Source organism: Odontesthes bonariensis, chromosome 7 (assembly GCF_027942865.1).
Source record: "Odontesthes bonariensis isolate fOdoBon6 chromosome 7, fOdoBon6.hap1, whole genome shotgun sequence".
NCBI classification, from domain to species: Eukaryota; Metazoa; Chordata; class Actinopteri; order Atheriniformes; family Atherinopsidae; genus Odontesthes; species Odontesthes bonariensis.
The window spans coordinates 5,642,439-5,659,240 of NC_134512.1; the positions used below are offsets into that span (position 1 = coordinate 5,642,439).

General features: G+C 39.9%; 1 protein-coding gene across 3 annotated transcripts in view; it reads left to right on the forward strand.

Annotated features, from left to right (window-relative positions):
- The window catches only part of LOC142383662 (chemokine-like protein TAFA-5), a 114,727-nt gene that overhangs the window by 78,982 nt on the left and 18,943 nt on the right, over nucleotides 1-16,802 (forward strand). Inside the window, exons 3-4 of one of the 3 annotated variants that reach the window (XM_075469296.1) lie at nucleotides 7,378-7,505; nucleotides 7,758-9,817. In XM_075469296.1, the coding sequence (XP_075325411.1) occupies nucleotides 7,378-7,505; nucleotides 7,758-7,868 (239 nt within the window). In that variant the 3' untranslated portion in view covers nucleotides 7,869-9,817. Of the gene's footprint in view, nucleotides 1-7,377; nucleotides 9,818-16,802 lie in introns of those variants that run through there. The other 2 variants (XM_075469298.1, XM_075469297.1) reach the window with 2 other exon arrangements.

The window sequence follows — 16,802 nt, forward strand, 5'->3', positions numbered from 1 at the left end:
GGCGTCATGGATGACGTCACACGCCGTTGTAGGTGCCGCCCTCGGTGGAATGTAGACAACGATGACGACTGTGTATGGGAACTCTCTGGGCGCATAAAATGCACGGAAACCAACTGACAGCAGTTCGATGTCTGGACAACAAACCCTCTCCTTTACGGTCACATTGCAGGGGTTTACCCATTTCTGATTAAAGAACAGTATAACACCCCTTCCTTTCTGCTTACCGCCGCTCGTACTCAGGTCACGATCCGCTCGTACGGCTGTGAAGCCGGGTATGTCCACACATGAGTCTGGTGTGTTGTCGTTCAGCCAGGACTCAGACAGACAGATCAAACTGCTCTCCTTATACAGCCGTTGGTTCCGCACAAGAGCCTCTAACTCATCACACTTGTTTGGCAGTGAGTTAGCGTTTCCCATGATCACCGAGGGCAGAAAAGGCTTGTACCTCCACCTCCTGTTGTGCCTCTGCATCCACGGTACAGCTTTTTAAGCTTGGTCGGAATTGGATGTTTCATTCCGCCTCCAATCCTTGACAGTGCCAACAGTTCTTCTCTTGTGTACACTGCTTTAGTAGTAGTGCACGTTGTCAAAAAAAATTAATTAAAACCAAAAAGCAGATCAATAAAATTAACTAAAAATGTTTAGATAGAAACTAAAAATGACAAATAATCATATAAACGATGAGAAGAATTGAGAGCAACACAGACTTGCTGCCGATAAGGTCGGCGCATAGCAACCAATAATATGAATGATGATCATTAAAGATATATTACTGCCATAGAAGGCATATATAAACGTATAAAAGTACTGTCAAAGCTGGTGACAAAGAACAATGCAGGAGATGTGGATGCTGTTTTGTGAATGTTTTATGGAAAAATTGAGATGTTACAGATCATACTTATCACATAATGCAACAACAAGCAACAAGGCTTGAATTGACCTTGTCAAAGAAGTGAGAACATGGAGAAGCAAAGTGAATTTTTAAGATTAAACAGGCTTTTCACAGGTGGAAATTTCTGATGAAGAACAAAGGTATTCAAGGTAATTCGGAAGTGTCTTGTTTTCTTATTTTAATTTAATTTAGCCCACCAATATAGATGCATCATTGGCCACACAGTGGGTCGTTGGTATTTGAGATGGTTGCTGTCTATAACTTGACCACTAGATGTAAGTAGTTGTTTTGTGTTAATAATAATGATAACAATAATATTAATAATGATAATAATAGTATTAAATAAAAACTACTTAAATAACAAACAATAATCATAAAATCAGAACACATAAGTACACAGAACATTAATCACACATTAAAGCTGCGGTCGGCAACTTTTTTTTAGTCATATTAGCTTGAACTGTCATGGGATTCTGGAAGTAGAATATCAAATAGGCTGCTTAGGAAAAATAACGAATTCTGTAGCTCCCTCTGAAGCCTGTAATCATGCTTGCAAAAACCGAGCGCTCCCGGCTGTTTTTAACCAATCAAGTTAGGGTGGAGGAATCCTACCTGTCAATCACAGCTTGTGCACACGCTGCTGAGCGTGAGTCTGCCCCAGCTTGTGTGCGCTCACACTGGTGTGAACTCACGTGCACAACCTCGTCCACAGAGGGGGAGGGGTTTGGGGGGCGATTCGGAGCTTGTTAGAGGTTGGGGGAGGGACCTGAAAGTTGTATCAGTTCGAATTTTCCGACTTTAGACTCGCAATTTTGAAAACCTGCCGACTGCAGCTTTAAAAGCAGATCTAAAAAGATGGGTTTTGATGAGACTTGAATGTGGCGATATCTGTACAGTCAAGGATGTGTTTGGGGAGAGAGTTCCATAGGGTGGGAGCAGCTATGGAGAAGGCTATGTCACCATAGGTCCGGTGCTTGGTTCTGAGTGGTGGAGACAGGAGGTTGACATCAGAGAAGCGAAGGCTGCGGGAAGGAGTGTGGCGCTGAAGCAGGTTGGTGAGGTAGCAGGGGGCCTGGTTGTGGAGGGCTTTGTGGGTGAGGAGGAGGACTTTGAAATGGATGCGTTGAGGGACAAGGAGCCAATGGAGCTTCTGGAGGACTGGGGTGATGTGGTTAGGTGGTTCAGGTCAGCAGACGAGCAGCAAAGTTTTGTATGCACTGGAGTTTATTGAGGACTTTGGATGATGAACCGTAAAGAATGCTGTTTCAGTAGTCAAGTTTTGATGTAATGAAGGCATGGATGAGAGTTTCAGCGGCAGAGAAGGGGAGTGATGGGTGGAGACGGACAATATTTTTGAGGTGGAAGAAGGCAGTTCTTGTGATATGGTTGGCGTGGTGTTCAAAGGTGAGGTTATTGTCAAAGATCACTCCGAGGTTGCGGTGTAAGTGGAGGGAGACAAGTTATAGGCGGTTTTGATGAGGGATTTGGGACCGATGATGAGTATATCTGATTTGTCACAGTTGAGTTTGAGGAAGTTTGAGTAAATCCATGATTTAATTTCATTGAAGCAGTTGGTCAGGGTGGAGTGAGTTACAGTGGTGATGGATTTGGTGAAGAGGTAGAGCTGGACATCATCAGCATAGCAATGGAAGTGGAGACCATGGCCATGGATGATGTTACCGAGAGGGACTATGTAGAGGATGAAGAGTAGAGGACCAAGCACCGAACCCAGGGGGACGCCTTGTGACAGAGGAGCAGTGGAGGAGGTGCAGTTATTGATGCTGATGAATTGTTGTCTGTTTGTGAGATATGAACGTAACCAGGAGAGAGTGGTACCGGTGATGTTGAGGGAGGATTCTAAGCGGGAGAGAAGAATTGAGTGACTGATGGTGTTGAAGGCTGCAGTGAGGTCAAGGAGGAGGAGAATGCTGAGGTGGCTGGAATCTGTGGAGAAGAGGTCGTTGGTGACTTTGAGGAGGGCTGTTTCTGTGCTGTTATGTGAGCAGAAGCCAGACTGAAATGGTTCATAGAGATCATTGGAGGTAAGGTGGTTTTTGAGTTGAGTCGCGACAGCACGTTCCAGTATTTTAGATAGAAAGGGGAGGTTGGAAATGGGCCGAAAGTTGCTCAAGGTGTCAGGGTTTAGTGCAGGTTTTTTGAGGATGGGCTGACGGCAGCCAGTTTGAGAGGTTGGGGGACTGAACCAGAGCTGAAGGAGGAGTTGATGATGTCAATAATGAGTGGGGAAATGGCTTGGAGACAGTCCTTTACAAGTTTGGATTGGAGAGAACTGAGACAGGGGCTGAGTGGTATTTATTGTTGAGAAGACAGCCTTGGGGTTGGACAAGCCAGAGTGTATGAGGTTTGAGTAGTAGGTGGACCGAGCTGAGTTGACGGCACCTTTGTATTGGTGGAGATGGGCAGTGTAGGCTTGGTGATGGACGGTTAAACCATTCTTCTTGCAGAGTCTTTCAAGCTGACGCTTACAGGATTTAATTTGGTGGAGTTCGGGAGTGTACCAGGGAGCAGAGTGTCTGAAAGTGACTGTTTTGATTTTGTTGGGAGCCAGCTGGTCGAGACAAGAGGAGAGTGTGTTGTTGTAATAGGTCACAAGGTCAGAGGGGATGTCAGATGACAGGGGATGGGAAGAGGACATTTTGGTGGCAAGAGAGGCGGAGAGAGCAGAGGGAGAGATGGATTTGAGGTTTCTGAAGGTTATTTTGCGTTCATCTTTTGGGATGGGCATGTCGATATCCATAGTGACTGCGAGTATTGAGCAGAGCCAGTTTCAGATGGTATTGCCTTGTAGTTGACTGTGAGGACCGGGGAAGTGGACAGAGATTGGACAGATTCACATGTTGTCTGTTGTGACGACATACTGAGAAAGTTGAAGTGAGACAGGACCAGAGGGAAGGGATGGAAATTAAAAGAAAACATGAGACTTGAGTGTCTGTGTAGATGCAAAAGTGTTCCAGGTGTCGGACGATGGTTATTGAGGTTGTGGAGATCAGGGATGGAGTAGAGCGGCGGCATGATCCGGGTGGAGAGTCCCAGCAGAAAGCTGACGATAGCCTGCGGCCAGGGGAGAGAGAAGCGACGAGCACCCCAGGGGCGCCAACAGGGCAACCACCGCAAAGTAGAACACCAACAGATGGGACAGGCAGGTGGGCCCAGCAAACGACCCACTATATATATGTACTAGGAAACACCAGCAGACACTCCAGAAACTAGCAAACGAATGGGTCAGTATGTATAAAATTGAAAAAAATAGCCTTGGAGGGCTATGAATTCATAACAGGAAGCTTGCTTTACACAATAGAGGTGTGATATCCACTGGGAGGAGGCCCCGGGGAAGACCCAGGACACGTTGGAGAGACTATGTTTCTCGGCTGGCCTGGGAACGCCTCGGGGTCCCCCCAGAAGAGCTGGAGGAAGTGGCCGTGGACAGGGACATCTGGGTTTCTCTGCTCAAGCTGCTGCCCCCGCGACCCGATCCCCAGACGAGCGGAAGATGATGGATGGATGGATTTTTTTCAGACTGTCCTACTTATTTATAAATAGTTGATGAAGATGAGGTCTGTTCAGTAAATGAAATCAGTTCCCTGATGTTGGACTAAGTTTAGTTGACTTTTACTTAAACTTTTCTCCTGGTCAAAAGAATTTAAATATACTGTTATTAGAAAAAAAGTCTTAATATTTTGAACGAGAAAGCTGTAATTTTACGATAAAAGTTTTAAACTTTATTTTGAACAAATATTTTGAGAATGAAGCCAAGTTAGAATTTTAGAAATTAAGTTGCAAACACTTGACTTTAGAATGACAATTTAATGTAAACGTTGTTGGACTAAAATTTGGATTCTGAGTTTTAAATTCAGTAGACAAAAATAATATTTTGATATGGATTGATCCTCCATAACATTATAATTTACCTTGGCAAAGTTGAGTATGTCCACCTCATAATACTATAATGGTGGGGGAAAAAAAACATCTTAAGGTGTCCTGGAGGTTCTGGTGCCAGGACATTAGCAATAGATCCTTTGGGTCCCCGGGGTTGTGGCATGGGGTCTTTGTGGATTGTGCTTGCCTCCCACATATCCCATCAGATTGTTATCTAGGTTGTTTGGTGGCCGGTCAAACAGCTCAGACACTTTGGCTACGGCTACACGAAAACGAAACGAGTTTTTTTTTGAAAACGGGTTCGAAAATTCTTGCGACCACACGGAAACGCGCTGCTGTCCAGACGAAAACGATGAAACGAGGCAGTACACACGCCACTGTGTCACGCCACGCTGTGAGACAATAGAGAAGTGTTAAAATTGGCTCCCAGCGTCAACGTGTGACTGACGCAAAAACGTTTTAGCTGTAACAATGGAAACGAAACGAGGCCGTTTTCAAACTTTCCCACTCTGGAACCCGTTTTCAAAAACTATCGTTTTGGGGTAGTGGGAACGCCGGCTCCGTGTGGCCGCGACAGCGAAACGATAAGAAAAAGTATCGTTTACAGTGAAAAACGTTTCCGTGTAGCCGCAGCCTTTGTCATGTTCTTTGAGCTTAGTGGGGCCACTGCTCTCCCTCTGCTGTGACTGTAGGAGAGTGCTGATGTTGTCCTGTTGGGGTTTGGTTAGATAGGTGGCAAGTGTCAAACTAACGTCCATGTGAATGCTAGGATAAAGGTTTCCTCTAGCAGAGCATTGCATTGTAATAATAACCTTTTAGTGCTATAAATGTTAAAATATGATTAATACATTTTTAATGTTAAGGCTGATAAAGTTGACATTGTGAAGGAAAAGTATGAGGTGAGGTTGGTGTAGATTCTCAGGCATCTAGGTCATCTTAATTGTAATTGACTGTTTGAGCTGTCTTTACTTGCTGACTATTATGTTTAATAAATTTTAAGTAGTTCTTATGCAGAGGGTGGCGTGACTCCATTTTTCGTTGCAGCCTACGAGCTGGTCGTAACATTATTTACTGTACATAAAAGCGATTAAAGATTAAATTCTGTAAATTTTGGTTTCACCTCTTAAAGTTTCTATATACAATATTTAGAACCATAACACAGCAACAAACTATTAACTACTTGCCATGTGAATTTGTTTAGCTCAGCTGTAGGCAGAGGCCATGTTTCAATCGAAAGGTTGATGGTTCAGCTGATGGTTCAGCTGATGGTTCAGCTGATGGTTCAGCTGATGGTTCAGCCCGCAACTTCCACAGTTAACATAGAACTCACCCCACTATGCCCTCCAAATTTGTTCAAAACTTGTAAGTCAGTTTGGATAAAAGTGTCTGCTTGACAGAAAATTTGAATTACATTTATATTCATACAACCGAATTCTCTCCCTCTTTTCGCCTCGTTATTTGCTGCTTTTTGGGACTCGGATACTGGACTGCATGCAAACCCAGAAACCCGCACATGTTTGTATGTCATTCAAAGCAAGCACATTTCTAGCTATTTCTCCACTGAATACTGCATTTTCTTCAGTTGAAAAAAAAAAATTTCTCCCATAAAATCAGGGGCATGATCTGAATCCAAATAGCTCTGTTTTATCATAACACTGTCCTGTATTATCCAACAATTTTATGTGAAGTTGCAACATGTGGGGAGGTGATTCAGGAAGACTCTTCGGAGAACCATTTTCAAATTTGCAATTTATCTCTAAAATATTTGACAGAATAGCTGCAGCTGAGGTTTAAGATCACATTAATCTAAATAATTTGTTTTAACAGCTTCAGTCAGGATTCCGTGCAGCAATGGTGAAAATCACTAATGACCTCTTAATGGCTGCTTACTCTGGGCTTTTAATGGTACTCGTCCTTGATGTGAGTGCAGCCTTTAACAGCCTTCCACACCCTTCATGACAGATTAGCTTCCAGTGGAATCAGTGGCACCTTTCTTACGTAGTGTAGTTCATATCTATCACAACAGGCCCGACTTGAAACTCTGATGATCCCACCAATTTGAAAATTTTGGTGAGCTTATTTTTCTTTGGAGCACATATGAATTATGTAGTCATACTGCATACTTAGGTTTTTACTGCAGTCCTCATAGCTTGATTACATCCAGTACTGATTATGATTAAGTCATCTTATGCTCCTCCATAAGGTTAAACTTGTCCTGAATTCAGCTGCACATATCATAACCAGAACCAATTTTGATTTTGATTTTCATACCTTTAAGGCCTTCGTCAACCTAGGAAAAACCTAGGACTAGGAAAAAAAGAAGGGGCTCCATTGGGTCCACAGCTATCCGCCATGGTGTCTCTGACCTCTAGAACTTTAGTTCTAATTTTGCATGATCCACTTCAGCAGCTACACGCACATTAAGTCTTGTGCTGAATAAGATTAATTCATAATTACAGTCTTTGCTTGATCTTGTGATTTAAAGTAGCAAATTCATGGAAGCTCAAACTGGGTCATTCAGGACTGAGATGCAAGATGAAACAAATATACTGATCTGTCTGGTTTGCTGTTCTTCTACTCCTCCTCAGTTTGTATTGTCAGGAGTCGACTGTGGTGTGAGATGACTCCATGTTTGGATGATGAAGGCTGTAATCTCCTGGTCAATCAATCGGGCTGGACCTGTACGCAACCAGGAGGCCGAGTCAAGACCACCACGGTGAGACTGAAACCCCATCTGACACAAATGTGACAAAAAGAGCCATTTTGTTGAAGTTACTGTGTTGCCTGTTCCATTCACTTTTCACTGAGGGAATGTTTTTTGGTATTAATTTCTATCAACACACCCATTTGCTGATGATGCTTTGTATACAAATTGATCTTTTATGTGGTTGAAAGTGTTTCTGTGACACCCTGAATGAGGTTAACTCATTTAACCTAAAGGTTGTTTTTTTTTCTAAACCCTATACAGTTTGAATACAGCCTCTTTAAACACGAGGGTGTAGGACTGATTAGAGCTGAGTTGGGCCACAAGGTAATGGAGAAGAGTCAAAGAGGCAAGAGCAAAAATGAAGTGTTTTAGACAGAGGTTAACAAGAGATACGGCAGAAATATACTCTATGAGAATGATGTGTTGTATGAACAATAAAGCACAAAGGTTTTAAAGGAAGAGATAGATATATGCTGCATCTGGTGTGATTGGATTGAATAACTCATTTAGGAAGATATTCACTTGATTTGACTAATTAAGGCTCATGTTAACTTACATGAAGATTAATATGACTGTGGAACAAACATTTAATTAGTTCAGTGCGACAATGTGATTTGCAGGTTTTAAGTAAAGACCAAACTCAAATAATTATTTCATCTGTAATTTGATGTCAGACCTAAACCATTATTTTTCATTTTATTGGAAACTTTATGTCCTGTCTGTCTTTCTTTTTCTTTTAATTTTACTTAAGTGCAATCATTGAAATCATTAAATTTGTAATGTATTGTTTGAACCGTTCATATTTTCTTTTAATTTTCTTTTCATTGTTTTTATTCTTATTTTATTGAGTCTTATTTTATCTATTCCATTCATTTATTCCTGAAAATTGAACAAATGAAAAAAAAACATTTTATTGGCTCGGGAGAGAACACCAGGCCCACTTGCACACCCTACTCTTCAATCATTATGGTTACATGCACATTAGAGTTGGGCTTGACTCTGCCATTTAAAGGGGATATAATCTTATTCTTTGCTTGAGAGCATATGTTTGGGATATGTCTTAAGACACTACCAACTCAAAAACTCAGAAAACACACACAAACAAAACAAAACAAAACAAACAATAAAAAAGGAGAAATTGATGTAACTTTAAAAGGATATCCAGCTCCTTTTTACCTAATCAATGTCAATCTTAAACTTCACTTGATGCTGCGTTCACTGTGCCTCTGAAGTGTGGTATTGAAACTCTTGCTCTGTTTTTGGTTTTGCTGTTAACATAATATCTTATATTTGGCTTCATAGTTCACTTAACATAAGAAAAAAAAGAGCTGATAATGCTCTGGCGTTATTTTCTTTAATGTTTTAGCTCAGACTAAACACCAAATTGTTAAGTTCATTTTAGAGTTTTTGAGTTGGTCGTGACTTCCAACATATATTTATATGCTTGCAAGCGCAGAAAAAAGAAGTTGTGTTTTTTTTCTATTATATGTCCCCTTGTTACCGACGTTACCGATCCTTCTTATAGTCACAGCCAGTGTATTCACTGATTAAATAACTGTTACTCTCGAGTGCTCTCTGCTCCATCTCTGTCACTCTTTATCACAGCTAATTAGCTGCAATTGTTTCATAATCCTCTTCAAACAGCAGATATTCATCAACCAAACATCATTCAAGATCAGCTATTTTTTTACCTCAATGCTCTGTCCTCCTTAAATCTATCTACCTCCCCTTCTCTGGGCAGCTGATTGTCTGCTGCCCTTGTTGTTGCCTGTCTATTCATCACTTCCAGACTGCTCTAGTGCAAACAGATGTCCAGCTTCAGTCTCTGTAACAGTATTTGAATGACCTGAGCTTGAATATCTATCTTGATGCTGATGCAGTTTACACTCTTACTTGTTTTTTCAGAAGCTTTCAAGAAAGCTGTTTTTAGGAAACAAATAACTCTGTGAATTTTCTAACTTTGTATTTGTTTTCCTTGTGTGTATTCTTAGTATTTTGAGTTATTGGTTTGAATTAGGATTTATTCTCTGTATTAAACTATTCTTGATTTGCCTTTTTGTTTATTGTTCCTCTTCTGGTTTGCATTTGTTGTTATTCTTGCTTTTGTCTGTATTCTTAGTCACTTAAGCATCAGTTTCACACAGTGTTCTTGGTTTGTCTTGGTCATTGTCAGATATCGCTGTTCCTACCTTTTTGGTTATTCTCTGTAGTTCTGTTAATCTTTAATCTGCCTTCGCCATCTGGATTGTATGTAATTTTGTTTTTGTTTTCCGCTGTTAAGTTTATGGTTTTCTGATTCTGTGTTTTCCGTTTTTTTTAAATAAACCGACGGTTAAGTTTACACAAGTCTCCTCTTATCTCTACCACCACCCAATCGTTACAGATCCATGCTGATCGAAACGTTTCAAAACAGTCCACAGGTTTTTAAGCTTACAGTCTACTCTGTGTCTGCTTCAGTTTCAATCATACTCTGTATCAAAATCAAAATGATTACAGTTTTAGAAGGCCCATTCACTGTGTGTATGTAATGATCTTTCATCGAACTTCCCTGCTGTCACTTTCACTGAACTCAAAATGGCTTGTTTAACCTTTGACCTAAAAGTTAAGAAAACTGAACCTCAACTAAGTTCGATTTAAAGTTTTCAATCCTTGAATTACACACACCAGCCTGTTCTGTAAGTACATTGTTGAAATTTGATGAAATCCAATGCAGCAGCTCTGGCTGCTTTACTTTCACAAAGCTTTTCTAGGAGAAATCTAGCTTTAATTTTCAAGGTTAGCCTTATCATCTTGACTGTGTGAGCTTCCCTTTTCTGAGAACTTTTCTTTTGAATAATAAACACTAAAGCAATCAGCATGAAATTGAATTAAAAGAAATGATACTTTATGTAAGAAAATTATTTAAGAAGAAAGGGTCATTTTAAAGAGTTATAGTACTTTAAAAGTTTCCTGTACCTTGTCACAGTTAAGCGTAGGAAGCCTCTTACTTAACATACTTTGTTTTTTTATAAGTATGCTATATGAAGGGTTTGCAGCATTGTCCATTATGTTAAGCAGCTTTTGCAACATTCATCTTTGCGTCACGAGTTCCTGGAACTCCAGAGAGGTCATCAGCATAGAGGCAACTTTCTTTGTCAGTTTGTTCTACTTCTTGGCTATGATGCTGCTGCCCTAAAAGATGTTTGCAAAGCAATCAACACTCTCCACCACTGACTTAAGAAGATAGTTGACAGTTGAGTTAAACTACAGTTACAGCTTAACTTGTCCATTAACTGGGACCACAGTCTCTGTCCATGGGTGCATGCATTGAGTTATTGATTGAGGTATGTCTGATGTTGCAACACTGTGGAATGTGTGAAAAAAGATTTGAGACATTATGATGCTTTCTTTGTGGGAAATCATTGTACATGGCTGAGTTCACTGCACAGATGTTGTCTTTGAATTTGAACTTAAATGGTCATTATAACACTGCAGTTATGAAGTCAGTTTTTTAGAGAAGAGCAACAGTCTGAAAATGCTGTAAGTGATAGCAAGTTAACACATAATCACAATTTCGGACACAGCTAGCCATCTGAGAAAACAAAAAGAAATAATGTGATTGAGAGCAGCTTTATTGGGAAGTCGGCTGTATCAATATACACTTGTGCTTTCACATGGAACTTTTGAGCATGTACAGAGCGCTTTGACCCATTTGAGTCTAGTTACAGGACTGATTTGTTCCCCAACCAAATCATTAGTGTGTGTTAACCCTCAATTTTGTACAATTTCGGTCAAACTAATATTTTTTTGTTTGTTTTTTTGTGTCATGTAAAAGTGCTTAATGTTGTATTTCCAGTTCAATTAGTTGTCCAGGTGAACAACCATGCAAGTTCTCCATCACCTCCACCTCTTCTTGAAGGTCCACCTCAAATCCATAACCTTCATGTTGTTCAAGATTGACATCTTTTTCCCACACCATGCCCCAATGTTGGTTGACCAGTTTCTTCAACTCAGCCTCCTTTTCATTACCGATACATCCCATGACTGCAGAGTCATCTGAGCAGTGCTGCATATGACAAGAAATCTGAGGTGTACAGAGTGAGGACAAACAGAGAGTCAGGTCCCCTGTGGTGCTTCTGTGCTGCTAGCCACTTTCTGTTTGAGAGGTAGAGGAGCAATCCTTTTGAGCTGAACCTTTTTGAAAATCATAATTTTTTTTATTGGACCTGTCCAGGCTTCCATCAGTCAGATCCAGTTCACCTTAAAACCAGTTACCTTTTTTTTTCTCACATGCTTTTTTTAAACAATTTTATTGCAGTTCAGTGGGATTGTTGTAGCTTCATTTTTCAGCTCCTTGACAAAACATCACAGACAAAGACGCAATGCTGGAACTTTTCAGGACTTCTGAAATTACTAATATACTTTTTTCCTATGCTTGGCTCTCCTCTTTAATTCTGTCTGCTCAAGATGACCCACAATTTGCTGAACTGTACTACTTAAAGACATCAAAAGAAAAATAGAAACTTTTTTTCACATGGTAGCAGAGACGACTCAGGTCACCGCAACTAAACAAGAGACAATCAGATAAAGGAAATAGCATCACCATCTGGTGATGCTATTTCTATCTATGCTACATAAAAAAAAAAGATTGTGCACATTGACTACAACATGATGATTATAATAAAACATTCAAACACTGTCTAACAATGTTTACTTTGTGGTAACATTGTGACTGAATACAAACTGAAGTGAAGAATTGGGCATCCTGTGCAACAGTGTGCACATTGTGGATGCTGAACAGTAGCACACAGATACCAGACCAGTGTAATGCACATGTCACGCTGCGCAGCTTGAAGCAAATATTACAATGCTTTAACTCTGAGTGAAACCACTCCGATGTGTGGGGCTTATTGTATAGCCTGTTTAAAGTACAAAGTAGCGGTGGGTATTGGCAAAGAAGTCACAATTCGATTCGAATCACGATTCACATGCCACGATGCGATTCTATCACGATGCATCACTTGAATTATTGCGATGCATTGCGATATTTTCACTGAACATACTTAAAAAAAAATACAGCCATTACCAGTGGCTGACTGGCTGTGTATGATCTGGATAGTGTCTTCAATTGATACATAACTCAAAGCAAATCAATTCATAACTGTATTTATTGAAACAACTTTTGGAGGTATTGCCATTAAAACAAATATTACTGGACACAAATATTACTATTACTGGACACACTCATCACAAAAAGTGCATAGGATTTATAAAACTTAAAATAATAAAATAGGGATGATCAGTACAGACAAAAAAAGTGCATAGGCTTTATACAACCATAAAAAATATATACATATATTGCAAACATCCCTTGCAGCGAAATGCATCAATTGCATGTGTCCTATCATTAAAGGCATAAAAAAAAATATATATATTTATTTATTTTTTTAAATAATCGATACTTGGCGTCCAGAATCGATGCAGTAGAAATCGAAAATTAGAATCGCGATGCATCGTCATGACGATTATTTTGCACACCCCTAGTACAAAGCAGACAATGAGTTTAAGTGTTGGATCATTTTTAAAGTGCTTTTCATGAGGTTGAGAAAGTAACCGTTAGTCAGATAATGCCTGTCACATTTTCAGATGGCATTTCTTACAATAAAGCAATATTCAGTTAAAATGTCTATCAGTAATGTTTGTGGAGTTTTCTTCATGAGGATAAATAAGCGTTTTTTTACTTTTCACTTTTAGTAACAGCTGTATGAAAGTAACAGGAATAGGGGGCTTAGCAAAGGACATTCATGTAATATATTGCTTAGCTCATACATTTAGCAGGCCTTTTAACTAAGAAGATGGGATGTGAGTAATGGAGGGCCTGTGCTCGAGTGGAGCTTTATATCTATCAATGCCCCTTCGAGAGTCCTGTAACTTGGGCAATGATCACCACTGCACTCCAGTCTTTGCTTTTGTTCTTTCAAGAGGTCATATGATCTCATGCTGTGTTACAGACAGTTTCCAACCTCCTAAATGAAAAAGTATGAGGAATTGAACCAGAGTACTGCTAATAATTTATTAAGAAATTGCTATATGCACAGATACAAATATTTTCAGATGTCTCTTTCTCTTATTTCCTCCTTCAAGCTGATGAACAACTCCAATGGCTCAGACACCCAACTATACCCTCTCCACTTTATCTGGTTGAAATATGGCAGTGTATTTTGCATATGCCGCCTCTGGCTTAACAATACAAAGATGGGGAAAATCTCATTTTATTGAAGAGCTTCACACAAACAAGCTCATCTGCTAATGAAGGACAGCAGATCTGATTGCCCTGCTAGAAGGTAGAGACAGCTCTGAGTGGGTGGACTGACACAAAACTCTGTGTTTCCATGAGAAGAGCAGTCAGTATTCATTAAAACACTGCAAGCATAATCAGAGGAACAAATGATGATCAACTGCTGAGAGAAGATTTACAGGTTTACAGGGATGTACAAAAAGGGTAGATGATTAATTTGGTGATATATAATGAGATGAGAACTTGAAAAGGAATCAGTATTTCTTCACTCAACCAATTGTCTCTACACACTTCAATTACTTGAAATCCATGAAAATGAAATGTTTTTTACATTTGATAGTATAAGAGAAATTTATTATATACAATCTCTTTATTTCAGAGTGTGTCATTCAGAATTGTCTCGGATAAAGGTTGAGGCAGGTGGGAGACACATGTTGAAGTCAAACTGTCTCTCTTTTCAGACGTAAATGAAATTAATCTACCTGACAAATCTGATTTGTGTTGCTCTTCTCCAGTCGTCTCTATGTGTCCCAAAACAATTAAAGGCCAGAGTACATCATTGCTATTTTGTTAGAAACCATAGTTGTATATGGTCTTTACATCTCAGCCAAAATAACTCAAAGCCTCTCCTGCCTTTTTTAAGAATGAGGAACAGGCAGGCTTTTGACTTTTTTACAACTGTAACTTAAAGCTACAATATTTTGCAAAGGTGTTGTGCCTCTGTCAAAAAAAAAAACTACAAAAGAACTGGACTGAAAATCAGTGACAGTAAGGACTTACAGAGTGATGAATCCAGAACCCAGACTTTAACATTATTGAAGCAGTGTGGGATCATCTTGACAGAGAATGGAACAAAAATTAGACAACATCTAAAGAAGAGCTTTGGAATGTCCTTCAAGAAGCCTGGAGAACTATTCCTGAAGACTCCTTAAAGAATCTACAAGAAAAGAAGGCTTGCCTCAGAGGGTTCAGGTTTTCATGAAGGGTATAGGTGGTCATACCAAACATTGACTGTAAAGCTTGTCAAAATTTAACAAACAGCTTTGTCTGATACACATTATTTTCATTCACGTTTGGACCATTTTGAATAAACTGCACCAATTTAGGATTTCTTGACAACTTATGAAAAAATGAGAGGTGGCTCAAGACTTGCAGTTTTGAGAAACAGGAAATCAGCTATGGGGTTGCCCAAGGGAGGCGCCTCGACCAGGGTGGTTGAAGCGGATTGCCTTTTTAATTTTTTTGGCTCATAGCACCAATGTGGCTAAGTTTAACAAAGATTTTACAATACAACTAAAATATATTTACTGAAACATGATAATTACATTCCTATATGGAGCAGTTATTTTTAAAAACATACTACAAAAAGATTAAAAACCACAATATACAAGTGACATAGAGAACTGAAAGGCAATGAACAAACTGAAGAAATAAATCCAAGCATATACCTCAATATTTACCAAATGTCATGGTTTTAAATGCAGATTAGGCCCATATGCAGAACACACTCAGGAGGTGGAAGCAGATTTAAAATGTTTATTGAAAAATAGAATAATGAAGAGGAATGGTCCGGGAGTGGAAACTCAAAAGTCTTCGAGGAGGAGTTGATGGTTTACCGCCAGGGAGAGATGAGTGGGGTCTGGGAGATGGAAGCCGGTGCTTGAATAATCCAAGGCGAGAGGCTGCTTGAAAGTTAGCGTCTGAATCCAGGAAGTAGTTGGTGGCACGAGATGGTGGTTAGACAAGGCGGCTTGGATGGTGAGCAAGGTTCGAGCGGAAGGAGGCTTTAAGGAGGGCTTTTCCAGGACGCTGCCAGCGAGGAACCTCAGGAGGTGAGGCAAACTGGAAATCTTGAGGCACAGCACGATGACTTGAATAATGTTCTGATAATGGAAACAGGAGCACGAAGGTAACCTTGGAAGGAGCACAGGAAAACGTAAGGAAAAGGCCAGGAACCAAGAGAGTACAAGACATACCACATTGGTTAACACACTTGCGACGAAGTGCTGGCAGCAGACTCCTTTTAAGCCTCTCCTTGATAGGTCTTGATGAGGAACACCTGTCACTCCCCAGCCACCAGAGCTCAGGCGCCACCTACCGGATGAAAGAAGAAGCAGCAGGCAAAACAAACAGAGGGAAAAAACTCCCAGACCCCAACACCAACAATGTTTTGTCAGGTGTTGTGAACCCTGTATACTTTTGCAGGACAACAAGTGTTGGAAGTCTAAACTCCAGGAGAAGCAGTTATAGGCAAGAAAAACAAAGCAGTTAGTCTTAGAGAAGTCAAAGTTTCCTCACCTGTGTGTTCCAGAGCCAGGATGTACTTTCTCAGGACGATTTTAAACAACTGTACGCACAGAGAAAATTAAAAATGGGTTTGTAGCCAGAGCTCTGCATTATTAATGAGACCATTTCTGGCTTGTTTTTTCTTCGGAAGGGAAATAAATAGAAACAGAGCTCATTGTTTCTCATCACCATCTGCAATTCATCATAAAGCAATTATATCGAAAATAAGGTCGCCTGCTTTCCACTTTACTCCCAGCTGTGGTGTTTGTCATTAAAATAGCAGATAACACGCACACACACACTGATACTAAAACCTGTTTGTCATCATAGAACAGCAATATGTGTTAAGCTGATATGTAACTAACAACATAAGATTCATCTCGGTCATCCTTGTCCCTGATGTAATTTCTTTTTAATAATTCTCTCCTTTAACAGTTCTCTAGGACATGGTCTTTGCTCATCAATCTCTGACGATATCTGCTTCTTGTGTTATTCTGCTGTTGTTTCTTTATAGGTTTTGAAATCAGCTGAGATCGTGTTAACAAGCAGATGGCAACGCTATAATATTAATGCAACTTTTGATTGGTTGTTTTTTATTCATTTTACTGAATTCTCTGACTGATAGATTACATTATTTATTGATTGTGTTTACATCTTTATCAAAATTATCATTAGAAATTAACAGCTTTAAGATTATTGAGATCTGTATTTTCTTCTTAACTTGTTTGGTAGGATGCAGATAA